Source organism: Pongo pygmaeus, chromosome 10, assembly GCF_028885625.2.
Source record: "Pongo pygmaeus isolate AG05252 chromosome 10, NHGRI_mPonPyg2-v2.0_pri, whole genome shotgun sequence".
In the NCBI taxonomy this organism is placed as follows: Eukaryota; Metazoa; Chordata; class Mammalia; order Primates; family Hominidae; genus Pongo; species Pongo pygmaeus.
In genome coordinates this window covers 13,964,027-13,990,470 of record NC_072383.2, presented here as the reverse complement: position 1 = coordinate 13,990,470, position 26,444 = coordinate 13,964,027, and the positions used below count along the sequence as shown (strand labels likewise).

Here is a 26,444-nt window from a genome sequence, read left to right as displayed (position 1 = left end):
CATGGGAAAATAAGTTTGGGGAAATGCTGTGTCAGGGTTAAATAAGTTTCTTTACCAAAGGACTGTTTGAGTCCTCTCCCGTGATGGTCCATTGTGAACCCCGAAGGGCATGCAGTGTGCGTGGTGGGATCGCCAGGCTGCATCCCAATACTAACATTCCATAAGCCGGAGTGTCCCTCGCATAGGGCTGACTTTATTGACCAAAGGAAGAAACTCTACTGGGCTGTAAGTGGGTCACAATGTGACAGTAAGTACACATGCTGGCATTTCCATGCCTCAATTTGAGCTGACAGATCTGATTGATTGCCAGGAGGGCAGAGACACACCTGTCCCCCTGCCTTGCCTGTCACTGGATCCTCACTCACCCTGGCCTCCGCCTGGCAGAGGTCTTTGACATTTCCTCCCCACCCCAGCTTCATGACTCTGAAGATGTTGATACCATATTAGAACCTCAGGTGATTGTGCTAATAACTGGAGAACCCTAAATTCATTGGGGCATCTTGCATGTGGAAATCTTGGTAGTAACCTTCTTTATCTCCTCCAAAATTTTATGAGCTGCTGAAGCTCCTGGTACAACTTCAGAATCCCAGTTTCCATGGTGAATCCATCTGTCTCCTTTACTTGAAAGCTTCTTTAAAGGCCATTTCTCTTTGCTAGCACCCACAGCTTTTATAAAATATCTGGAACAATCCCTTGTACCCTCCCAGGTTGGTCTGTGAGGTAGAGTGCAGTGGACAGTAATAACACCTCTTTGTAACAATCTTGTGTTAAGAATAGTTTGAAGGAGCTCAACGAAGGCCACCTGTCACACACAGGATGATTTAAGGATAAAACTCAAATGCCTCTGTCCTTATGCCTCTGTTTCACTTCATCTCCGTGTTGTCATAATCATCTCTAACTCTGTCACATTTTTGGTGCCAAAGAAATATTCATATGCATTGTCAAGTCCTAAATCTGACAAGCTCTTGCGGGATTTCAGATCTGATATATTTTGTGAAGGAAAAATGGAGAAAGTGCCAGGAAAGATGTCCTTGACTGGCATTAGGACACATTAACTCCTTATTCACCAGAGATGCTAGGCTAGCCCTAGATCTGAGGAATGTTAATGCTCAACTGTGTGTTGCATGATAATGTATCAATGGCTGAAGAGTGCACTTTGAATGGAGTTTTTCATATAATAAATATATCCACATGTGCAATTCAATTCATTCATTCTTTAAATCACTCATTCATTCATATTGAGAGCTTACTAAGTTTTGGATGCTTTTCTAGGCACTAGAGATACAGCAGTGATCAAAACAGACCAAAACTGTGTCCATTATATTACATTCTAAGGAGGAAAGGGCAGAAAATAAAAAGGCAATTAAGTCTGGCCCGAAGTTAGTGAGGGATCAATATATGTGGATATCCAGGGCTTTTGGGGCAGAGAAGAGCATGTGAGGGTAGGAGCTTGCCTGGTGAGTTTTAGAAACTGCAAGGAAGCCAATGTGGCTCCTGAGGAGTGAGTGAGGGAGGAGAGTGGGAGAGGAGGTGGTGGGGACAAGGCTGACTCTGCCGCTTCCTCTCCTTCGTTCTTCTGAATGTATAGGCAGACTTGGATTCAGTCAAGGCTTCCACTCTAATGTCTTTTTCATTTATCCCTCCCATTATTTTCCCTTTGAAAATAGTCCAGGCTCTTAGTAGTTTTCCAGTAAACGTCCCTTCTCCAACCTCTCTGTTCTTCGAGCCATGCTGCTTTAGCTGAACGATAGCTACACCTGAGCACTGTGGGATTCACAGTGTCCTTCCTCAGTCTGACCATTCGGTGTGCCCCATGGGATGGTTTCTATCTAGGCACCAAACATTCCTCCCAAGGTCAGTGCAGATGCCATGCTCACGTCCCAGTGCTTCTTTGCTCATGCCATTTCGCTTGCCCCATCACCCTCCCCAGACCTCTTGCCTGGATAAACTTGGCCAATCTGGAGGAGTTGGCTCCATCTCTGCCTGCTCTGTGCAGCCTCCCCAACCGTAACCTTTTGTAATGATTTTCACTCCCTCTAAACTTCTGTAGCCCTCCCTTTCCTTACCTCCCATTGGATAGGCATACTCATTCAGGCACTGGATTCCTTAATCTGTACATTTTCTGAGCATCCATTCTATTTGCATAGAGCCCTGTGGTGTGTTTTACAGTTAAATATGAGTACCCTGCATTTGAATCCTTGCTCTGATAGTTTCTAGCTGTATGGCCTTATTCAAATTACTTACTATCTGTGCATTCGTTTCCCTGTCCATTAAATGGAGATAATAATGCCTACCTCATAGCATCAATGAGAGGATCAATGAGTTACTATACGTAAATTGTGTGACACATAGAAAGTGCCGTAGAAGCGTTAGCTGCTGCTGGAATTATATAATTATCATCATTATTATTTCCAGCTAAACTGTAATGGTAGGGATTGTATCTGTTGCCTCATTTTATTTTCAGAGCTCAGTGGCTTATATGTGGTTTATGCCCATTAAATGTGTGCTACTGATGTGGTATTTTATGGCCAGACACAAGACTTTGCCAAACACCTAAAACCTCAAGGTGCAGGTTATGATATGTTAAAGTTAATATAGTTAATATAGGAATAAACCCACTTTCTTGGCTCTGCTAACTCAGGGAGCAAGCCTCAGCTAGCTAGCATGCCATAATCTGGTTTTATGAAATATTTCAGGAAATATTAAGGCTTATATATCCAAATTTTATAAAATACAAAAGAAATGACTGCCTTATTGCATTAAAACCATCCTTGCGAGGAAAACTGGTAATTAACTAAATTCCAGGAATCTGAAGAACTGGTGTTTTATTTGCTGCAAGCTTTTGTTTCGGCCCCAGCAGGAGGGTGATGACAGGAGAATAAGTTCCAGTCCCCACCACCCCCACCCTTCTAAGGCCTATTATAGAACCCCAGATCCACGCTGAGCTCAGAGAGGCACAAAGTTCCTTCCCCAGCAGCACAGCATCCAGAGCTGTGAAGATACAGCCTCGAATGACAGCACAGCCAGAGGCAGGAGAAAGGCCACTTACCAGCCTTCTCACATCCAAGTGCAGGTCTCTTCACATGTAAACTTAAGGGTGTTTGCCACTGTAGGCAATTATAGCACTAATGTTAATAATAAGAGGAAAACAAGCAGAAACAATTAAGGTGTTGAATGCTTGTTATATGCCAACTCCCTTTCTGGCAGTAGCAAAATGTCATCAGATTCATCAGGGGCCCAGGAAGAGAACAGAGTTAATTTGGGCAATTTTCCTATATACCGGTAGCTTCTAACTACATTCTGTAATGTTATTGTTTCCATAATTCAGCCAAGCCTTTTGAATGAATTTAAACAATATTCTCTCCAATGAATACTTTATAATGAAATATAACAATAATTATTTATTCCTCTTACCTCCATTCCAGATTCTTTCATGAAGGTGAAGGGTTTAACTTTCTAATCTGTCACCATATCCACAGCCAGTTTGTTTTAGGGGTAGGGTCTTGGCGGGGGGGCCACTCCAGGCCCCATGTTTTGAAATGGAAGATTTGTAGTGAGATGCTATACCTTATTTCTCCTCTTGGAACATTGTTAAAATTCAGTTTCAAAGCTAAGTGGCTTGTTTATTGAGTCACACAGTTAATAAGTGGTAGAGCTCAGATTTGAACTTAGATCTTTGAGCCCATAACCCATGTGTTTACTTACTGTTTTGTCACTAAATTGTCTTTTTTTTTTTTTTTTTTTTTTTGAGACAGAGTCTCACTCTGTCACCCAGGGTGGAGTGCAATGACATGATTTTGGCTCTCTGCAACCTCTGAATCCTGAGTTCAAGCAATCCTCCTGCCTCAGCCTCCCAAGTAGCTGGGACTACAGGCGTGTGCCACCACAACTGGCTAATTTTTGTATTTTTAGTAAAGACAGGATTTTGCCATGTTGTCCAGGCTGGTCTCAAACTCCTGACTTCAGGTGATCCACCTACCTCAGCTTCCCAAAGTATTGGGATTACAGGCGTGAGCCACCGTGCCTGGCTAAAATTGTCTTTTCAATATAAGCACAGATTACCTCCTTTTCACATCTGTCCCAAGCACCTATGGGCCATGGAACAGTGAAGGAGCTCATGCTCTCAGAAAGTCTACTCCTTGTGTGGTCACCTGACCACCTTCTTCCCCCATTGGGCCCAACAAGGGATTATGGTAGAAGAGGAGAGAGGGTGCTTCCTGCAGACACTTCCTCCCCTCTTCAGATGCTGCCCAGAATCTGGAGTCACACATACATATCCCTTCACCCTAATTGGGCCATAGAGTATTATTATGGAAGATTTAGTGATGGGCAGCACGGTTTGATGCAACACCCCTCGGCTAAGGAAGATAATATCAGTTGCTGTACTTGCTTGATAGTTCCTGGAAAAACTGAGAAGATCAAAAGATAGAAGAGCTGTAAAAAGACTTTGGGAGCATAGGGCATGTGACTCGTCACTCCCACTCCTGAATATTTACCTTAGAGAAATGAAAACATGTTCACTCAAAAGCCTGTACATGAATGTTTATAGCTGCTCTACTCATAATTACCTGAAAGTAACTCAAATGTCCTTCAATAGATAAATGGATCAACTGGTGCATTCACATAATGGAATACTACTCAACAATAAGAAGGAAAGACCTACAGATACATGCAAAGCCCTGGAGATGAATCTCAAAGGCATTATCATAAGTAAAAAAGCCAGTCTCAAAAGGTTATGTACTATAGGATTCCATTTATATGACATTTTAGAAAAGGCAAAACTATGGGATAGAGTGGCTGGAGGTTAAGAGCAAAGGGAGTGTGTGACTTGAAAGGAGTGGCACCAGGGAGCTTTTTGAGTAATGGAATTGTTTTGTGTCTTGATTGTGGTGGTGACTGCAGGATTCCATACGTGGTTAAAATTCATGACAATAAAAGTCAATAATTTAAAACTACTATTAAAATATAAAATAGGGTAATGACAATAATAATAATAAACAGGAGGGTGCTGAGTAGGTAAAAATGTGGTGTCTTCAGAATTCTGATATGCTGCCACCTCCTCATAATTAGCCCAGGCCCAAAGCCATTCACATCTCCTAAGCCTTTCCCACCTTTTCTCTTGGGTGCCTGGAAGGGCTGAGTGGCATTTGGGCATTGATTCTTTTTGTGATGCAAATGTAAAATCAGAAGTAATGGAATGAATATTTATGTGTAGGATTGTCAAGCTTTGAAGACAAAAGCCCCCAGATTCTATATCTCATATGGATGGACCCCTGCAAATAGGATGTCCAATATCTGCCTCTGCAAGGTCACAGCACTGGTTTGTCCTAATCTGCATATGCTGATTGGACACAGACTGAATGAGCAGAGCCATTTTTCAGGGAAGCCAACTACCCAAGAAGGCAGTTCCTCACCATCCTCTTCATTTTAACAGAGCTGCTTTCATTTGTGTGCTGTCATTCACCGGATCTGACTCTGATTATTGTCCTTGGGACTGGGTGACAGCTGATCAGGAGATGGCCTTGACTGGTGGTCAGAACGACCACTGCTTGGACACCATCAGTATTTAGGACATTCTTGGTTTTATTTTCAGAACCTGCTCCTCTCCTGGTGCCAGGACCTCAAAGACTTCTCAACAAGTATGTTTCTTCATTCTCACCCTGGAAACTAACCAAGTTGGAGGAGTCTTAAAGCAGAGAGTTCCTCTGGTGTAAATTGATGTTAACACCCCATCGCCACCCTTCCAAAGCCAATCCATCCTCCCTGCCAGCTTCAATTCAGCCTCCTTCTAGAAGCCTTTCAGGAAATTTATATGTCAATGGCGTGCACCTCTGTGGTCTTGTATGTTAGCTAGTAGTGTAGGGAAATATCTGACAATGCGTCTGTTCCTTATCCGACTGTAGCACCCATACCCTCACCAGAGCTCAGGGCCTCCTCAGCTCTTGTCTCTCCATCTTACTCCTTTCAACCTGTTCTGCACACCAGCACCTGGTGACTTTTTCTAACACAAAAACCCAATCTTGTCATCCTGGCAGAGTTCTTCAGTTGCTTCCAATGGCGATGATGAAGATGATGACGATGATGATGATGATAGTAATAATAATGATAATAACAATAGCTAACATAGTGTATTTATCAACCAGGGACTGTGTCAATACTTTGCCCAGATTGACTGGTTGAATAGTTAAACTTTATGAGGTAGGTGCTATTAGCAGCCCATTGTACAAATGTAGAAACTGGGGCACAGATAAGTGAGTTGATCAAGGTCACACAGCTATCAAGTGGCATAGCTGGGATCTGAATCAGGCAGCTTAACTCCAGAAGCTCTGCTGTTTCTCATCCCTTATATTATGAACTCTAAACTCCTTTGCACAGAATTCAACTTTCTTTGTTATCCAGGCCCTGCTTCCTTCTTCAGCTGTGTCAACCTCCTGTCACCATGGCCATACCTGCTAGGTTCTGGCAACAATAAGCTGCTTGTTGTTTCTGATCATGCCCAATCTCTCTCACCACCTTGTGTCTTTGAAGACACTCGTCTCTATCTAGAAACCATTTTGCTCCTTTTGTTTAAATGGTTAAGTCTTAGCCCCAGTGCACAGGCTCTGGGACACCATTGAGAAAGCCCCCTTGTTCTGTTCTCTCACTGCTGCATGGGCACAGCTGCTCATAGCACCCGCCACATTATTTATAGCCCCTGGTCACACCAAGCTTGTTCCCCCATGTCAGGACCTTTGCATTTGCTGTTTCCTGAGCCTGATACATTTTCCCCCTTGTCTTTGTATGCCTGGTTCTTTCTTATTATTCAGGTCTCAGTTCAGATGCCACCTTCTCAGAGAGGCCTTTTCGGGACAGCCAGTCTAAACTTGTTCTCCCACCAATCACTCTTTATCCTATTATGCTGTTTCAATTTCTTCCTAGCACTTCATTTTCACTATTTGAAATCATCTGAGTTTCCGTCACCTATTGCTACACAGCAAACTAGCCCAACACTTAGTGGCTTAAAGCAAGAGTATTTTATTATATTTTACTGGTTTGTGGGTCAGATATTTGGGTAGGGCTTGCCTCAGTGATTCTTCTACTTCATGTAGCATGACTGATATTCAGTGGGAGGCTGGGCTGGGCTGGAGAGTCCATAATGGCTTTACTCTAATGCCTGGCTCTGACTGGAATGGGTAGAAGTCCAGGGCTCAGCTAGGACTGGAGATGGGAGCACCTATGGGTGGAATCTCCAGCATGGTGGCCTCAGGGTTGTTGGACTTCTGACATGGTGCACCGATTCCCTCAGAGTGAGGTTCCCAAAGGCCAAGGTGGAAGCTGCAAAGCTTCTTATGCCCTTGCCTCAGAAATCCCACAGTGTTACTTCTGCCACCTTCTACTGGTTGAGCAAGTCACCTAGGTCAGCTCAGAATCAAGGTGGGGAGGGGACATGGACCTGTTTGTCATAGAGTGGCAAATAATTTCTGTCAGACTTTAGTCAACCGTATGGGAGGCTGAGGTGGGAGGATTGCTTGAGGCTGGGAGTTTAATACCAACCTTTACAACATGGAGAGACCCTATCTCTACAAAAGATTGTTTAGAAATTTAAAAAATAAAAAACAGGCTATTTGCCTCTCTTCTTTATAATGTAAACTCCTTGAAGGCAAGATAATACTCTTCTGCAATACTGCATCTTCAGCACCAGCATCTCCTCTGTTCATGATAAACACCAACAAATACTTGCTGAATGCTTATATAAATGAATGAAATCAATAAATACACATGAAATGAAAAAGTAAATGAATGAAAAACTGAATGAATGTTTATGTTTCTGACTCTCTGTAATGCAAACTCCTTGAAAACTGGGTCTGATTTTTTTCATCTTTGTATCTCTGTTCCTAATACAGTCTCCTGCCCTAATAGATGCTTGGCAAATATTTGCCAAATGAATGGATGCATTTTAATTATCATAGTTAAAGGAGATAATGTAACTTATACCCAGTACATACATAGGTATTGAATAAGAGTGGCAATTATTGATGACTTACAATGCCTAATACATAGGAAAATCAATTTATATATTAAAAATGGACCACATCCGTACTTCCCTTACTTGCTACCCTCTTCCTTTCTTTCTCCAGCAGGCTGTATGAGAAGCTCTCTAGCGGGGAGGTGGCAGCCAAAACAGCCCAGGACCCTAGTGTCTGCTCATCTCTGGGTGGGGGCCTTGACTCCTGGCCCTTGAGCACCTTTCTCCTTGCATGGCTGCTGAGACTAATTCACTTTGAGGTCATTAAGATGGAGGCTGAGATGATCTGAACAGCTCAGAGGGCTGAATTCTGATTCCCTGCTGCTCTCCAGGAGGATCAAATGAGATTACAGTTCTTTTAACCTTCTGGCATTGTTTTGCCCTTGTGCAAGTGTGTGCTCACAGCAATTGCTGGAAGCCCTGTGTTAAATGCAGTGGGAATGATGGGAATTGGCATTTGATTTGCCACAAAAGGAAGGATACTCTCACTATGTGGCGTCACTTACAGTGTGGGGCTTCACTCCCTAGTAGGCAGCGGTAGGACTGTTCAGCTAGCATTTCAGCTGGCAAAAGTAAGGCCATACTCAGGGATCAAGTCTCAGCTTGTCCTCCCTCTACACTGTGTCTGCTTGAACAACTTGATCTCTTCAGGGCTTCGGTTTCCTCATCTACGAAATGGGGCCCTTCCTGTCTGTATTATTTTCCTATCCAAATCTACGTGTTGATAATTCCAATCTGGGTGACTCCTAGAAAAAGATTCCACATTGAAGGAAGCTCTATGACCAAAGGTGATTAATAAAGAGTACTGGGCCCAGCATGGTGGCTCTCGCCTGTAATCCTAGCACCTTGGGAGGCCGAGCAGAGCGGATCGCTTGAGGCCAGGAGTTGGAAACCAGCCTGGCCAACATGGCAAAACCCTGTCTCTACTAAAAGTACAAAAATTAGCCAGGTGTGGTTGCTCACATCTGTAGTCCCAGTTACCCGGGAGGCTGAAGTGGGAGGATCATCTGAGCCTGGGAGGTTGAAGTTGAGGTTTCAGTAAGCCAAGATCGCGACACTGCACTCCAGCCTGGGTGACAGAGTGAGACTCTGTTTCAAAAAAAAAGAAAATAAAGAGTACTATACACATTTCCCTACTTTGAAATCAGATTGAGTTTTTTAATTCAATTACTGAGCTCCCTGATATATTAGGCTTTTAAATTTGTTTAAAAATTATTTTTTCAGGGTCCTCCCTGTTCTATTAATGTTAAGACATTCTGGTTCTTGACAGCGGTAAATTTTTCTCCTTCCCAAATTGCCACTCAGGCTAAACAAGTGTCATATAATGTCTTACAGCTTGGGGTAAGTTTTATTATAAGGGCATTTATTGGAAGCATCAGGATATTTGGAAGATTATTTTTCCTTCTTCCCCACGGGCCTCCCTAAACAGTTCTCCATGAATGTGAATTTTAGTACAGTTCAAGTTCCAATGACAGCATTAAAAATCTCTGTTTTATGTAAACTTCACAGATCTCACCAAGCTGAGACAAGAATTTTCAAAAGAAAAGGCAAACTCACTGCTTTGGCTAATTCTGAGGCAATGTTCTCTCCCTGTTGGCCTCCAGACTGGAGTTTAGGACCAAATTAGAGAATAAGAATTTTCAATGTGGCACATATATGCCATGGAATACTATGCAGCCCTAAAAAATGATGAGTTCATGTCCTTTGTAGGGACATGGATGAAGTTGGAAATCATTCTCAGTAAACTATCGCAAGAACAAAAAACCAAACACCGCATGTTCTCACTCATAGGTAGGAATTGAACAATGAGAACACATGGACACAGGAAGGGGAACATCACGCTCTGGGAACTGTTGTGGGGTGGGGGGAGGGGGGAGGGATAGCATTGGGAGATATACCTAATGCTAGATGACGAGTTAGTGGGTGCAGTGCACCAGCATGGCACATGTATACATATGTAACTAACCTGCACATTTACCCTAAAACTTAAAGTATAATAATAATAAATAAAAATAAAATTAAAAAAAAAAATTTTCAAACTTAGGGAACATTGCCTTATATAGGACAATTTTAAATGTTAGAACTTCATCTCCATAGAAGCAACTAAGAATTTTAAGAATCCATCATGTGCCAGGTATTAAGTATTTGTTTTACATATTATCTTATTCATTAAAATAATACTTCCAGAAAAGAGGGTAGGTCCATAAATTTAAGTAACTTGCCCGTGTTCATGCAGCTGGCCGGAGACAAAGCTGAAATCCAAATCCAAATTCTCTGCCTCCAAAACCAGCACTTCCCTTATTCCCAGTACTGACTGCTTGGTTTTTCTGATTATTTTGATGATTATTATTATTTATTATTTTTTTTTTGGAGACAGGGTCTTGCTCTGTCACCTAGGCTGAAGTGCAGTGGCACAATCTTGACTTACTGCAACCTCTACCTCCTGGGCTCAAGCAATCCTCACACCTCAGCCTCCAAGGTAGCTGGGACTAGAAGCGCATGCCACCAGGCATGGCTAATTTTTATATTTTTGGTAGAGATGGGATTTCACCATGTTGCCCAGGCTGGCCTCAAACTCCTGAGCTCAAGCGATCCACCCACTTTGGCTTTCCAAAGTGCTGGGATTACAGGCGTGAGCCACTGCACCCGGCCCGGTTATTTTCATTTGAAGGATGCCTTAACTGTGTAAGTCTTGCTATGTTATTATCTAATTCCTTTAGTGTTTTAATAGCTTTAATTTATTTTCAAATACTTCTTCCCAGTCGGTGGCTTATCTTTTTTATGATTTTAACTGCATCTTTCAAAAAGAAGTTCTTATTTTTATGAACTCCAATTTATCGTTTACCTTTTTTTGGTGGATTGTGCTTTTGGTGTTGTTGCTAAGAAATCTCTGTCTAACTCGAGATTACAAATATTTTCTGCTGTATTTTCTATAAGTTTTATAATTCTAGCATTTACATTTTAGATATATGATCCACTTTAAGTTCTGTGTATCTTATGAGGTGTGAAAAGAAGTTCTTTTTTAGCAAACAGATGTCTGATTATTCCAACACCATTTGTTAAAGGCCATCCTATCTCCACTGAATTGCCCTTGCACCATATATGTGTGGCTCTGTTAGTGGGCACTCTATCCTGTTCCAATGATCTGACTCTATGCTAATGCCACACTCTCATGATTACTGTAGCTTTATAATGAATCTTAAAGTCAGGCAGTATAAATCCTTTAACTTTTTTTTTCCTTTTTCAAAGTTATCTTGGCTATTCTAGACCCTTTATCATTTCTTCAGCTTTTATTTATTCAGGGATACAATTACAAAACAGGATTTAGAAATCTAAAAATAATTTAAAATTAAAAATTACTATATAAAGAGCTGTATGAAAACTACCTATAATGTAGCTTCATCAGGAAGTGAGGCCCTCTGGGCACTGGATTCCATTTAGTTACCATAAAATTGTTGCATATACCTTGCATGGATTGCCATTTTTTCAGAAAAATTAAAGTATAATCATTTATACCAGAATTGTATTGGACATGATTGCAATTTTCACTGATGTTTCAGAAAATACCTTGGGCCCTGGAGTATCTTAGTCATTATAAACATCAGTTGTCATTGTCCTAGTATTGTGGGGAATTACTGATTAAAGGAAGTTAATTAGTTGTATTGCTGTCTACCATAGTTATTTACTCTACTTTTGATTTGAGGAATATCTTTCTTCAAACATCTGAAGTGTTGTATTTGATGGTGATATGCAAAGAATTCTGGTTTCTGTCTCTTCCAATAAAGCATATCCCTATTTACTTTAAGCTTGCTATCTGCTGGAGACAGTGAGGAGTGACTATTAATTAGGCGAATTTAGCTCTGATCTGTTAGCTATCAATGCCACTGTGTGATGTGGAGCAAATTACTTACCCTCTTTGGGTTTCATCATTTGTAAAATGAAAGGTTTGGGCTAGTTAACCCTGAGTGGCCCATTTGGCTGTAGATTTTTCTTACTCTTTTGTAGTGTCTTTATCCACTTAAAAATTATAACCCCTTTCAAAATAATCAAACAAAAACTTTTAATGTCAAAAAGCCCTGTGATGAGTCAGAGGGGGAGCTTCTCAGTCAGGAAGTATCTGTTTGGTATCAGTCAGGAAAATCTGTTTGGTGCATCACAGATTGCCTAACACCACTGCATGACTCTAGTTTTAACCATGGCCAGCACTGAGCAATTAAGATGGCATTTATGGCTCCTGGTGCTGAGATATTTTGTGGCCCATGGAACTCCCATATTCTAAGAAGAAAAAGAATTGCTTCTAATCCCAGGCAATCCCAAAGCTTCAGAGTTCTCCCGAGGTGGCAGGTTAGATTTTCAAATGTATCTCCAAAGTAAATGGTACTATTACTTGAAACCAAGAGGACTTCAAATATCTTCATTGTTGTTCCGATGCCAAAGCACAGCACAGCTACAATGATCATTGCTGTATAATAGAATAAGAAGCTTGGAGAGCAGGTTTACTAGGAAATGCAGAATAGAGATACAAATTAAAAATAGTATAAGAGAACATTTATTGGGCACTTACTGTGTGCCAGGTGCTGTGCCAAGTACTTTTTTTTTTTTTGAGATGGAGTCTCGCTGTGTAGCAGCCCAGGCTGGAGTGCAGTGGCATGATCTCGGCTCACTGCCAGCTCCGCCTCCCGGGTTCATGCCATTCTCCTGCCTCAGCCTCCGGAGTAGCTGGGACTACAGGCGCCCACCACCACGCCCGGCTAATTTTTTGTATTTTTAGTAGAGACAGGGTTTCACCATGTTAGCCAGGATGGTCTCGATCTCCTGACCTCGTGATCCGCCCGCCTTGGCTTCCCAAAGTGCTGGGATTACAGGCATGAGCCACCGTGCCCGGCCGCAAAGCACTTCTTATGCATTATATTAGTTAATCTTCACAATAATCTTGAAAACTAGGCATTATCATCTCCTTCTTACAAATGAGGACAGGATACACAGAGCGTTTATGCTACTTGCCCAAGGTTACACAGTGGTAAGTGGCGGAGCTGGTCTTCAATCCGTATCTGTTTCAATCTAGGGTTTAAACTCTTAATGATGACATCAGAGACTAGCACATTTAGAGAGTAATTGCATGTGTAGGATTACAGTGATCTAAACAAAGAATAACAGGTTCCAATGGGTCACTTTGGGGTAGACTTGATGGAAGAAAGAATTCACAGAAGATTTCTTGAAGAAATTGTTTTGAGTTTTATTTTGAAATGGATATAAATTGGCCTAGAGAGACAGATGAGTTGGCACTGAGGAGATGGACTATATGAGGCTGTGAAGATACAAATGAACAAATTTTGTGTTCAGGAAGCAACATAAAGACTTACGCATTGCAGGGTGATAGCCAGAAATAAAGCTGATGTCATAGGGATGAAAATCCAAGAGGTTTCTCTTTATTATAATGGGCACTGGAGATGTACTCTCAGTCTCAAGCAAGAAAAGGAACATAATTAAAATTGTCTTTGATTGTACAGTTTATCCTACAACTCATGTGGGATAAATATGAGCTTTCAGTGCATCAGGAAAGGTCAAAAGAAAATTTCTTAGCAAAACATATTTGATACTCAACAAATTATCTTCAGGAGTACCACATAGCTCACCTCACTAAGGCCCTATGGACAAAATAGTGCAATGACTGTGTATTTAGGCCTTTAAGAGGCCTGAATACAGATTTTACATAATTTTTTAGAAAAAAAGGTGACTAGTCCACCACAGTTAAGCCACCAGCACATTCCTTTGGCCCATCAACACTGGTATTGTGTAGTGTACATAAAAGGAACATAGAAAGGTTATAGATTAAAGTCAGGGTTGGGCAAATAGAAATCTCTCAACAATATGTACTAAATTGGATTGAAGTCTGCTTTCAGATAGCAATTGCTGCTCTTGAGTGAGGGCTAATGTATTTGGTGAATTATAGTTGGGTCCCTTCCATTATAAATCCACTAATGCTAACTTACTTAATGTCTCTTCACATTTTCTAAAATGACTTTTCTCTCTCTCTCTCCCTCCATCTCCCACTCTGTCTCTATCTGTCTTTCTCTCTCCAGTTCCAGAGACCTAATGACTTCTCACCCCCTTTCCGCTTTGGGACCGTGCCCAACGGCAGCACAGAGAGAAATATTCGCAATAACTATGCAGAAATGCATGCCTACATGGGAAAGTTCAACCAGAGGGGTGTAGATGATGCATTGCTCTCCCTGAAAACAGGGTAAGAACTGCTTCCAAGCTCAGAGTTCTTGATCTGTTTCTCACATTTATTAAGCATACTATTGAATCACATGCACCAGGCATACCATGCTTGGTATCATAAAATGTTAAAGAAGACTTCATTTGCTCTTTATGGATTTCCAAGTTAAATTTGATCGTATCATTTAGACCAGTGTACAAAGATTCCTATGCTATTACATCTATGTATTTTTTTTACAAATTATTTTCTAGTTGCACTAATGTAACCATGAAATAAGAGTGAAATAAATGTAGAAGTAGGAGGGTAGAGTGAAGGATAAGGTATTTGTGCCGTGTATGAAATAAAGACCTGTTGTCTAAGAGGTGAAAATTATGGTTCTGGTGTCTTATGGACAAGGGAGAAATAAAAGGGGGAAAGTGTAAATGTTTTTAGATAATTAACAGTAAGAATGTGTTGACTGATCTCCAGTGCCAGCTTGTGTTAACATACTCTGTCCTCTAGGGAGTGTTTGTCCATTCATAGGAGTTCATGACCTACACATGTGTTGGCTTGCACAGTCCCAGCCACACTGGTCCCTTTGTTCATTTGGCCTCTGCAAGCCACAGCTATGGAAGATAATGGAGCATTATAGATGTTGGGATTTGGAGGCCAAGGGGTCTCATAGCTGATTTTCATTGTTGTATGATGACTAACAGCACTTGGACCTTGTCTCAATACCCTTGTAGCTCCAGGTCTGGAAAAGGCACCTAGATACATGGTTACTTAAAACACTGTTAGATTCTATTTTATCACCATAAATACAGTCACAGAAGATTTCAGAAGATGGAATTTGAGCTTGAAGGTAGGGCCACTTTGGGTAGTCTGACCACTGCTACACCCGCTGTTCTCATTCATATCAGGGCTTTGGGTTTTTGGTGTTCCCCTTTCTATTGGGTACCTAACAAGGTGACTTAACTAATAAAAATGAAGGGAATAATGGTGTTGCTTTTCTTTCTTGCAGACCTCTCTATTGCCTGTAAGGCTATATCTAAATTTCTTCCTCTACCTTTGATATGTTTAAATGTTGGTTTTAAATATTGATTCATGCCTTCCTGCCCCTACGCCTGGTCTTATTCCCTTTTTTATGTATTTCTGCCTTGCAAAGCACAGTACATAAAATGAAGTTCTTATATGTTTAGGAACTATATGCTGTAATTTATGTATTTGAGAGATCTGAATTCTTCTGTATTTTGCCTTCTCTTGTAGTTTCACTCATCTGCTCTTACACAAGCCTGTACTGCCACCACCTCAACCGCTCACCTCTATCCTTATGCTGCACAACAGAATACTGGAACCTTCCTGACCACAAAAATAGCATTGCACATCTATTGAAACACAAACACCTACACTTATCCCCACTCCAGACTGTAATGAACTGAGAAATGAAAAATGTTATATAAATCTAACCCCATGCTATTTGTTGCTCGTTGCGGTGGTTACTTTTCATTATTTCTGTTATTATTTTTATTGATCCCTTTTTACTCCTTCTTCCTTTCAGACACAGTTTATGAGTTGGCTTCAGGCCCAACTTACATTCTTATCATTCCCAGTGGGAAGGAAAGACCTCCTTTCAACCCACAAGCACATAAAGAACAGCCTGGGATTTAGGCTTTAGATTCTGGCAGAGTTCCAATTTAAACCTTACTTTGAACCAATTCTCCACATAGTTTTCTGGAACCCTACTGCTTCATATTAATGGCCCCACAGGTAGTTTTGTTCTAAAATTCCTCCATTGGATTTGTCTGCTTTTTTCCTGTACAGGAAACTGGATGCCTTCATCTATGATGCAGCAGTGCTGAACTATATGGCAGGCAGAGATGAAGGCTGCAAGCTGGTGACCATTGGCAGTGGGAAGGTCTTTGCTTCCACTGGCTATGGCATTGCCATCCAAAAAGATTCTGGGTGGAAGCGCCAGGTGGACCTTGCTATCCTGCAGCTCTTTGGAGATGGTGAGTTCAAGAAAGGGAAAGTGCCCATTTGCCCTCTACTGATGGCCAGTCCAAAACATCAACCTTTCCTTTTCCTCCATTTCTTTAACCTGTGCATTTCCGGAAAAGCATTCCACAGTATATTGTGTAGTTTTCGGGTATATATTAGTTTCCTATTGCTGCCATAACAAAGTGCCATGCACTGAGTGGCTTAAACAACAGAAATGTCTTGTCTCACATTTCCAGAGACTAGATGTCTGAAATCACAGTGCCATCAGGGTCAGTCTCTTCTGGGGTCTGCAAGGCAGAATCTGTTTCATGCCTCTCCTGTAGTATCTGGTGGTTTGCTGATAATTTTGGCATTCCTTATCTTGTAGAAGCATACCCCCGATCTCTGATTCATGTTCACATGGTGTTTTACCAGTGTGCATGTTTTCCCTCTGCACATGTCTGTGTCTGAATTTTCCTTTTTCTTAAGAATGCCAGTCATATTAGATTAGGGGTTCACCCTACTCTGGGATGATCTCAGCTTAATTATGATTGCAATGACTCTATTTCCAAATAAAGTCACATCCCAAGGTATTGGGGGTTAGGACTTCAACATACATATTTTAGGGGGATGCTGTAACATCTTTCAACCCATAACAAGCTGAAAGATGGCAGGGAGAGGATTGAAGCAGTTTGTCAAGGAGGTTTGTTTCTGGGTTGCAGGCTATAATCAAACCTTCAGGGATAAAGTAGGAGAACTGATATTAGATGTTTCATCCAGTCATCTCACATGTGGCCAAAATAATAGATGGAACTGTGGAAGGTCTCTGCTCTTTATGTGCCCAGAGGTAGGGCAGAGAAATAAACTTGCGGCCATCTCTTCATTCTTCCTGCTCTCCCATCTTGCTCTTTCAGCTGGAAGAGGCAGGAGGCAGGATTAGGGTCCTCAGAGGCAGACACCATCAGCCACTCCCCAGTATCATCCTGGCAGCAGACTGAGCCACCAACTTGAGTTGAAAAAAATCTCATCTTCTGTTTCATTATATTCCTGTCTTCTGCATCCCTCTTTACTGTACAAAGAAACTACTGTTTCTGTTAGCATCACAGAAACTAACTCAGTTATGGATGAGCAGGCAGACCCCACTTGGCTTCACTAGCCACCAGCCAAGTGGCTATCTCAATTATGTCTGCAGAAGCTTTGCTGTTAAGGATGAGATCATAAGCAGAAGACCACAGGTGGATTTTTAGAATACACGTGAAGTTGTCTGCTCCGCTAGTTAGGAGAATCATAGTTTGATCAAAAAAATAAGGGAAAAGTGATTTGATTAACATTGGAAATAGGAGGATGTTTTAGCTGGAGGGTTACCAAGCCATTTTGGTATAAGAGCTTCTGTAATTTTAGTGTAGCTGTCACTCAAAGGCAATAATGGAGACTGTATCCATGAGAAAGAGATGATTTGCAAAACTCGCCAAAACTTTAGTCAGATTATGCAAGCAAAGTTCAATTTTTTAGCCAAACTAGAACTATGGGAATAGGCAATTTTCTCCATGAGACTTCCAGAATTTTGCTTGTCTAGAATTAGATGCATTCTAGGGCACATGGTTTCTTTTACTTTCCTTTTGTCTGGAACCTCTTTTTCCTTTTTTCTGGAACCTCTTCCTACTTCCTCCTACTTCCTAGCATCTGGTGAAGTGGAAAAAGGTCATTGAAATCTGACATGAATTAAAGTGATCAAAGCACCATTAAACAATGTGTAAAGAAGGCAAGTCTGAATTTGGGGGTCTTATTTTATCCAAGCTTACTCCTCTTTGCTCTTTATTTTCTTCAACAAGAGATCAGTAATTTATTTTCTTCAACAAGAGATCAGTAAATCTGAGGGGCCCTAGGGAATCAATCAATCTCTCTGCCCATCTCTTTCTGCCTCTCTTCTCCCTACCCAATCTGCTTTGCACAATTTTAAGGGCAATTCTCTGAATCACTCGTTCGATTATGTTATTCATCACTGTCTATAATATAAAGTACAGAATGCTTAATCTGATACTCAGATCTTCAGCACTCTTACATCAATCTTTTTTATTCAGCTTCTTTTGCCTACTATATCTTTTTCTGTTTGAACTGTTCAGCATGCCTTTCCTTAAACAAGCCTTGTGTGTTCCCACCAATTATACTATTCCTGCTGCCTGGAGTGCCTTTTCGTACAATGTAAATTAAAATTCATCCATCCAGCATGCCCACTTCCAACTCCTACTTACTTCACGAAAACCCACTGGCCATGCCATCCACAGAATTACTGTCACCAATTTGAACTCTTGTTACCCGCAGACAGCTTGTCATTGTGATTATTTATATGCCAATTTATAAAGACTAGATAATGGAGAGCAGGAGCAACATCTCATGTGTTCATATCACCTGCAGTACTCACGTGAAATTTTTATTGAATGCTTACTAAGTACGTTGATGAATTAATATGTAATGGCATTAATAAGATTACTGTTAACTTTATTCATTTCCTTTTTGTCTCCTTGTCTCTTTTTCTCTCACGTATCTTCCTCTTTCTTGCTCAATACCCCTCTTTTTCCCTTTTCTCTACTCCTTTCCTGTCTCCTCTTTTTATCTGTTTTCCTTCTCTGTCCTTTCCCCAGGGGAGATGGAAGAACTGGAAGCTCTCTGGCTCACTGGCATTTGTCACAATGAGAAGAATGAGGTCATGAGCAGCCAGCTGGACATTGACAACATGGCAGGGGTCTTCTACATGTTGGGGGCAGCCATGGCTCTCAGCCTCATCACCTTCATCTGCGAACACCTTTTCTATTGGCAGTTCCGACATTGCTTTATGGGTGTCTGTTCTGGCAAGCCTGGCATGGTCTTCTCCATCAGCAGAGTAAGTGTTTTGATTTAAATGCCTACAGCTTGGTAGGGACAGCTTAGCCTAGCACTGTGCAAAGCAGAGAGAACCAAGAGGACACTATCTCCACCCCCATGTTGCTCAAGCAAGAAACCACATCATGTATGTTTTCTCAGGAGTTTGTGTGATATGATTGCACGTGGCTCAGAAAAGTGGGTGATACTATATTTCCTTCAAGAAACAGCTTTCTGTGTGGGATTTGGGCAGTTGGTTCTAAGAACTGACAGAGCTGTCAAAATGGAAAATTTGGCTTTTTACCAAATGCCTTTCATCACCATTAGTTCGTTCTGTATAAATTATATTAACTATCTAATCCTTTAAAAGTGTACATTTCTATTTAAATAATCATATGTAACATATCTCTCTTATTTTAACATACAAAGGTATATTATTAGTTGTTTCACTCTATGTTTTAACCATGTGTTGGTTATGGAGAGTTGAAGAGCTTAACAGAACCTTTAGAAATAAGCTCTGACTCATAAGAAATTTACATTCCAGAAACTTCCCTAGTTGGAGCAAGAGTAAAACTCTTAGGTCATTCTTTATTTAGGTCTCCTCTTCATTCCTAGTCCAAAATGAGACACTAAGAAGACAGTTTTATGTATGAACAGGTCACAGGGAGAAGTTTTTTTAAAAAGTGACCTTCTTTTGGTTTTGTTAATAAAGTGGAGAGACTAATTCATGAGAGGTGAACTCAAATGTCCTTTTAGAATGAAGGTCTAGGTTCCAGATATGGCCAACCAACTTTGACTCAAATGGAGTTTTGTATTAATGAGAAAATTGATTTCTCATTAAATTATTTCATCTTTTCATCATTTTCCTATAGTATTTTACTGATAGAGAACAATTTCTCCATTTCCTCTCTGGCTGTGAGTTAATGCAGGCCATCGAGTGAGCTCAGAACAGGAAGATGGAACTTGGGGTGCTGATGATCCCTGAGCCATGTTGCTTCCTTGGTAGCCCTTCCCTAAGATCTCAGATAGGGGAACACTGGAAGCCACGGGAGCTGGTGATGTGTAATAAAAACCCCATTTATAATCCTTTGACACGATCAATGCCTCTATAGAGGAAAAAAGACTTGGAATTTTCTCTTGAGCTTAATCAGGAAGGGTTAGAAGAACTGGGAAAGTGGAATAACCTTACCTTGAAGATCTTCCATCTTGCTGATGCCCTGTGGGACAATGAGACTTACCTTGTCTAAACCTTTCTTCTTTCCCATTTGGCTACGATTCTTCTAACCCTCTCCCCTCTCATTCCCATCCACGGAGACAACTTCCCTTTCCAAATTAGTCCCATTTGTTTGAATTGTGTCATTATAACAACCTCTTTTCAAATGCTTTCCCTAGCCAGGGAGAAAAGTTCCAAGTTTGTCCACCTTTCCAGGCAGGGAACAAGATATGAGCAGGAGGTTGGCTTGACTTTAGAATCAAACATACTGAGCCCTCCAGGAACCCAGCCCATTGCCTCTCCTGCACGGTGTCCTTCAAAGCCCTGTACAAAAAGCTGTACACATGGAGCTCTCGATCAATGCTAATTTGTTAAGATGTTAATAATTGATGATAATATTAAGTGAGTGAGAAAGTATAAGAAGGAAAACAGGAGCTAAAGAGAGAATAAATGAGAGAATTCAACAAGGGAGTTATTTATTCCTATTTAGTACTGGCTGTTTGTCCCAATTCTTCTCTCCCACAGTGTAGAACACAGCAGGAGAAAAATCCTTCTTTGACCCCAGGGCTTCCTAATTCTCTCTTTCTGTGAATTTTGTTCATGCTTGGCTCAAGAAGAGAATTGCTCAGCTGTTATTTGGTGACCAAAATTCTAAAGCTGCTTAAAATTTGTCAAAGCTAGAAAAGAGTGACAGTTGTGAGCTACTGAGCTCCCCTGTGCTTTACTGTCCGCCACGTGTGGCCAGCCACGGCAGAGCAACTTCAGTGTCCATAGAACATGGCCGTTTATTTCCAGGAGGCTGAAGATATTTTTTGCTATGGGTTGATATCATGGCCTCATTTTTAAGATGTGAAAATCTAGGCATAGAAAACCACGGTAACTCAACAGTGAAGTTGAGGCAAAAATGCCATATCTTATGATTCCAGTCCCTTTGCTCAAGTTACTGGGTGTGGCCATGCCCACCCTCTGATGGCCAGGTCACTGACCTCAGCTCACCACATGACAGTCACCAAATTTAGGGGTATAAATTAGGCAAACTTCTAGCCACATCTAATAGTATATTTGACTATTCGCTTCATGCTTTCCCTTTTTCTTATCCCGTTGGGGCAATTATTGGTGGGAGAGTGTTTTTTTGTGGTCATTTCTAGCCTCTCTGGGGATCTAATCTGTCCCTCCATTCTTGCTTCAGGGTATCTACAGCTGCATCCATGGGGTGGCGATCGAGGAGCGCCAATCTGTAATGAACTCCCCCACCGCAACCATGAACAACACACACTCCAACATCCTGCGCCTGCTGCGCACGGCCAAGAACATGGCTAACCTGTCTGGTGTGAACGGCTCCCCGCAGAGCGCCCTGGACTTCATCCGACGGGAGTCATCCGTCTATGACATCTCAGAGCACCGCCGCAGCTTCACGCATTCTGACTGCAAATCCTACAACAACCCGCCCTGTGAGGAGAACCTCTTCAGTGACTACATCAGTGAGGTAGAGAGAACATTCGGGAACCTGCAGCTGAAGGACAGCAACGTGTACCAAGATCACTACCACCATCACCACCGGCCCCATAGCATTGGCAGTGCCAGCTCCATCGATGGGCTCTACGACTGTGACAACCCACCCTTCACCACCCAGTCCAGGTCCATCAGCAAGAAGCCCCTGGACATCGGCCTCCCCTCCTCCAAGCACAGCCAGCTCAGTGACCTGTACGGCAAATTCTCCTTCAAGAGCGACCGCTACAGTGGCCACGACGACTTGATCCGCTCTGATGTCTCTGACATCTCAACCCACACCGTCACCTATGGGAACATCGAGGGCAATGCCGCCAAGAGGCGTAAGCAGCAATATAAGGACAGCCTGAAGAAGCGGCCTGCCTCAGCCAAGTCCCGCAGGGAGTTTGACGAGATCGAGCTGGCCTACCGTCGCCGACCGCCCCGCTCCCCTGACCACAAGCGCTACTTCAGGGACAAGGAAGGGCTACGGGACTTCTACCTGGACCAGTTCCGCACAAAGGAGAACTCACCCCACTGGGAGCACGTGGACCTGACCGACATCTACAAGGAGCGGAGTGATGACTTTAAGCGCGACTCCGTCAGCGGAGGAGGGCCCTGTACCAACAGGTCTCACATCAAGCACGGGACGGGCGACAAACACGGCGTGGTCAGCGGGGTACCTGCACCTTGGGAGAAGAACCTGACCAACGTGGAGTGGGAGGACCGGTCCGGGGGCAACTTCTGCCGCAGCTGTCCCTCCAAGCTGCACAACTACTCCACGACGGTGACGGGTCAGAACTCGGGCAGGCAGGCGTGCATCCGGTGTGAGGCTTGCAAGAAAGCAGGCAACCTGTATGACATCAGCGAGGACAACTCCCTGCAGGAACTGGACCAGCCGGCTGCCCCAGTGGCGGTGACGTCAAACGCCTCCACCACTAAGTACCCTCAGAGCCCGACTAATTCCAAGGCCCAGAAGAAGAACCGGAACAAACTGCGCCGGCAGCACTCCTACGACACCTTCGTGGACCTGCAGAAGGAAGAAGCCGCCCTGGCCCCGCGCAGCGTAAGCCTGAAAGACAAGGGCCGATTCATGGATGGGAGCCCCTACGCCCACATGTTTGAGATGTCAGCTGGCGAGAGCACCTTTGCCAACAACAAGTCCTCAGTGCCCACTGCCGGACATCACCACCACAACAACCCCGGCGGCGGCTACATGCTCAGCAAGTCGCTCTACCCTGACCGGGTCACGCAAAACCCTTTCATCCCCACTTTTGGGGACGACCAGTGCTTGCTCCATGGCAGCAAATCCTACTTCTTCAGGCAGCCCACGGTGGCGGGGGCGTCGAAAGCCAGGCCGGACTTCCGGGCCCTTGTCACCAACAAGCCAGTGGTCTCGGCCCTTCATGGGGCCGTGCCAGCCCGTTTCCAGAAGGACATCTGTATAGGGAACCAGTCCAACCCCTGTGTGCCTAACAACAAAAACCCCAGGGCTTTCAATGGCTCCAGCAATGGGCATGTTTATGAGAAACTTTCTAGTATTGAGTCTGATGTCTGAGTGAGGGAACAGAGAGGTTAAGGTGGGTACGGGAGGGTAAGGCTGTGGGTCGTGTGATGCGCATGTCACGGAGGGTGACGGGGGTGAACTTGGTTCCCATTTGCTCCTTTCTTGTTGTTTTAATTTATTTATGGGATCCTGGAGTTCTGGTTCCTACTGAGGGCAACCCCGGTGACCAGCACCATCTCTCCTCCTTTTCACAGTTCTCTCCTTCTTCCCCCTCTGTCAGCCATTCCTGTTCCCATGAGATGATGCCATGGGCCCTCTCAGCAGGGGAGGGTAGAGCGGAGAAAGGAAGGGCTGCATGCGAGCTTCCTCCTGGTGTGGAAGAGCTCCTTGATATCCTCTTTGAGTGAAGCTGGGAGAACCAAAAAGATGCTATGTGAGCACAAAGGTAGCTTTTCCCAAACTGATCTTTTCATTTAGGTGAGGAAGCAAAAGCATCTATGTGAGACCATTTAGCACACTGCTTGTGAAAGGAAAGAGGCTCTGGCTAAATTCATGCTGCTTAGATGACATCTGTCTAGGAATCATGTGCCAAGCAGAGGTTGGGAGGCCATTTGTGTTTATATATAAGCCAAAAAATGCTTGCTTCAACCCCATGAGACTCGATAATGGTGGTGAACAGAACAAAAGGTCATTGGTGGCGGAGTGGATTCTTGAACAAACTGGAAAGTACCTTATGATAGTGTCCCACGGTGCCTTGGGGACCAGAGCAGGTGGATTGTGCATGCATGTGTGTTCATGCACACTTGCACCCACATGTAGTCAGGTGCCTCAAGAGAAGGCAACCTTGACTCTTTCTATTGTTTCTTTCAATATCCCCAAGCAGTGTGATTGTTTGGCTTATATACAGACAGAGATGGCCATGTGTAACCTGAATTTTGGCTGTGTCTCCCTTCATCCTTCTTGAATAAGGAGAATGAAAATTCTTGATAAAGAAGATTCTGTGATCTAGACAAAAAACGGTGGTGAGCAATCCCGCAAGAGCAAGGTACATAAACAAGTCCTCAGTGGTTGGCAATTGTTTCAACCAGTTTGAACCAAGAACTTTCCAGGAAGGCTAAAGGGAAACAGAATTTTCACAGCCATGATTCTTTTGCCTACACTTGAGAGCAAAATTGAGCATTTAGACTCTCGACTGGCCAAGGTTTGGGGAGGAACGAAGCCACCTTTGAAGAAGTAAGGAGTCGTGTATGGTAGGGTAAGTGAGAGAGGGGGATGTTTCCAATGCTTTGATCCCTTCTTACTTAACCTGAAGCTAGAAGAGCAGGCTTCTTCCCCCCAAAACTGATTACAACTGCTACAGAGCAGACGGTTAAGAGAAATGAGCTTGACGATTAAGAGAAATGAGCTGCACTCCATGAGTGCAGCTCAGGAGATACGAAGAGAGGGGAAGAGACTTGGAAATGGGAGAGGGGGGCAGAGAGGGACCCTCCACCACCTCTTTGGGCCTGGCTTCCTGGGAATGTGACTTGAGCCCAGAGTGAACACTCTTGGTAGAAGCCCTTCTACCTTCCTGCAACACCTTGTTTCCCTCTCAGATTGTACCATTGAGGAATAAAAAAAGATATACATGTATAAAACTCCAGGGATGAGGGTACCGGCAGAACTGATACTCCCTTCACTTAACATTGGAAAATTGAGAAGGGAAATGAATATGTGTCACTGCCGGTCCTGAAACTTGCGGTAGGGCTATTCTATGGGTCAGTTCCACTGTCCTGCCATCCTCCCCTACACAGGGTGGCATCCAGAGAGCCCCAGGTCTGTGTGGAAGCTTGACTGCAGGATCGCCATGTTGCACACAGGACACATAAACCAGAAAGGTGCTCATCCTCCTCTGGAAGGAAGCTGCCATGTCTCTTCAAGTCACTCCCTCCAGGGCTGCTCTTTGCCCCTGTTTGCCCTCACTCGCGACCCTTCCTCATCCCGCCCTTGACTGCTGTCCCTAACCCTCCTCCTTGATTTTTACCTCAGTATCTTTCATTTTAAAGCCAACTGAAGGCCTTGTAAGGCTTTGTTTTCTTTCTAAAATGAACATGGGGTCAAGGGGCTGAACCTCTCACAGATTTGGAGAGAGGAGCACGGAGTGCTTTACCTTAGATAACAGGAAAGACTGAGAGAGGACAGAGGGCGTGAGGCACCTCCAGGAGGAAGAAGGCAAAGGGCCACATAAACACCGCTTCGCCCTGACTCTGTCCAGGGGTCAGGGACTCATCCCCTCATCTTCCTCTTACCTCACCCCTTTCAAACAAAAAAACCAAACCAACTAACCTAGCGAACAGCAATCTAGAACCAAGGGAGCTCTTTCAGTCTCCGCTGGCAACAGAAATCAAGATGGTGTTTATTTCATATGTAAATATTTTGTTTTCTAATTAATTTTGTATAGATAAAGTGTTCTTCTTGTGAGTATTCAGGGTGTTGGGCTGGAGGGAGTGGGGTGGGGATGGGAATGAGAGGGAAAAAGTGTTTTGTTATGGGTTTTCATTTTCCATTGGGGGAATTGTTTTGTATGGCTTTTGCTTCAGGGTGTCTGGAAAAAGTGAATGCCCATGGAGGCCACTATGGTGAAAAAGCCAGGGGAAAGTAATTTGTGTCCATCCCCCCCAGAAAACCAGTCTTCTTACTGGTTTGTGAGAAATGTTCATGCACTTTGGCCAGGGTTTTACATAGAGTTCAATTTGGCTCTACACAAACCCCAGGTCTGACTCCTATCTTCTAGGTAGACCCTAGGTTACCACATTCCACACAAAGACAGGCTGGTGGCACCATATTTCCTCTGTCAGTACCTAGGGTAGGAAAGATTCCCAAAAGGGCTTAAACAGAATTAAGGTCAAATTAACTTCCCATTCTTGGTGTGACTGAAAGATTTCAGGAAGCTCAATCCTGAGAAATCTCCCAGTGGCCTCCTCTGATGCTGAAACAATCATCTCAGTCATCTGAGTCTTTTCTTCCTTAGGACCTGGGCGCTGACTCACTCCCTGCCCCACCTCCACCCTCAGAAATCAGCCTGGCAAACACACGTGGAAAAATCTCCACTAACTCTACTTTTTGAAGCATGTGATATCTGGTCACAGAGAGGTAGTGCTGGATATGTGTCTTACAAATTTGCATGCTTTTCTAGAAAAGATGATGGGATCCA

At 43.1% G+C, this 26,444-nt stretch overlaps 1 protein-coding gene across 2 annotated transcripts in view; it reads left to right on the top strand.

The window, feature by feature from the left end:
- GRIN2B (glutamate ionotropic receptor NMDA type subunit 2B) overlaps positions 1 to 25,630 on the top strand; it is a 423,666-nt gene extending 398,036 nt beyond the window's left edge. For both annotated transcript variants that reach the window (XM_054444599.2, XM_054444600.2), the window contains 4 exons: positions 14,089 to 14,249; positions 16,029 to 16,216; positions 18,827 to 19,065; positions 21,446 to 25,630. In XM_054444599.2, coding sequence (XP_054300574.1) covers positions 14,089 to 14,249; positions 16,029 to 16,216; positions 18,827 to 19,065; positions 21,446 to 23,302 — 2,445 coding nt within the window. In that variant the 3' untranslated portion in view covers positions 23,303 to 25,630. The remainder of the gene's footprint in view (positions 1 to 14,088; positions 14,250 to 16,028; positions 16,217 to 18,826; positions 19,066 to 21,445) is intronic.
- Positions 25,631 to 26,444: the final 814 nt, after the last annotated feature.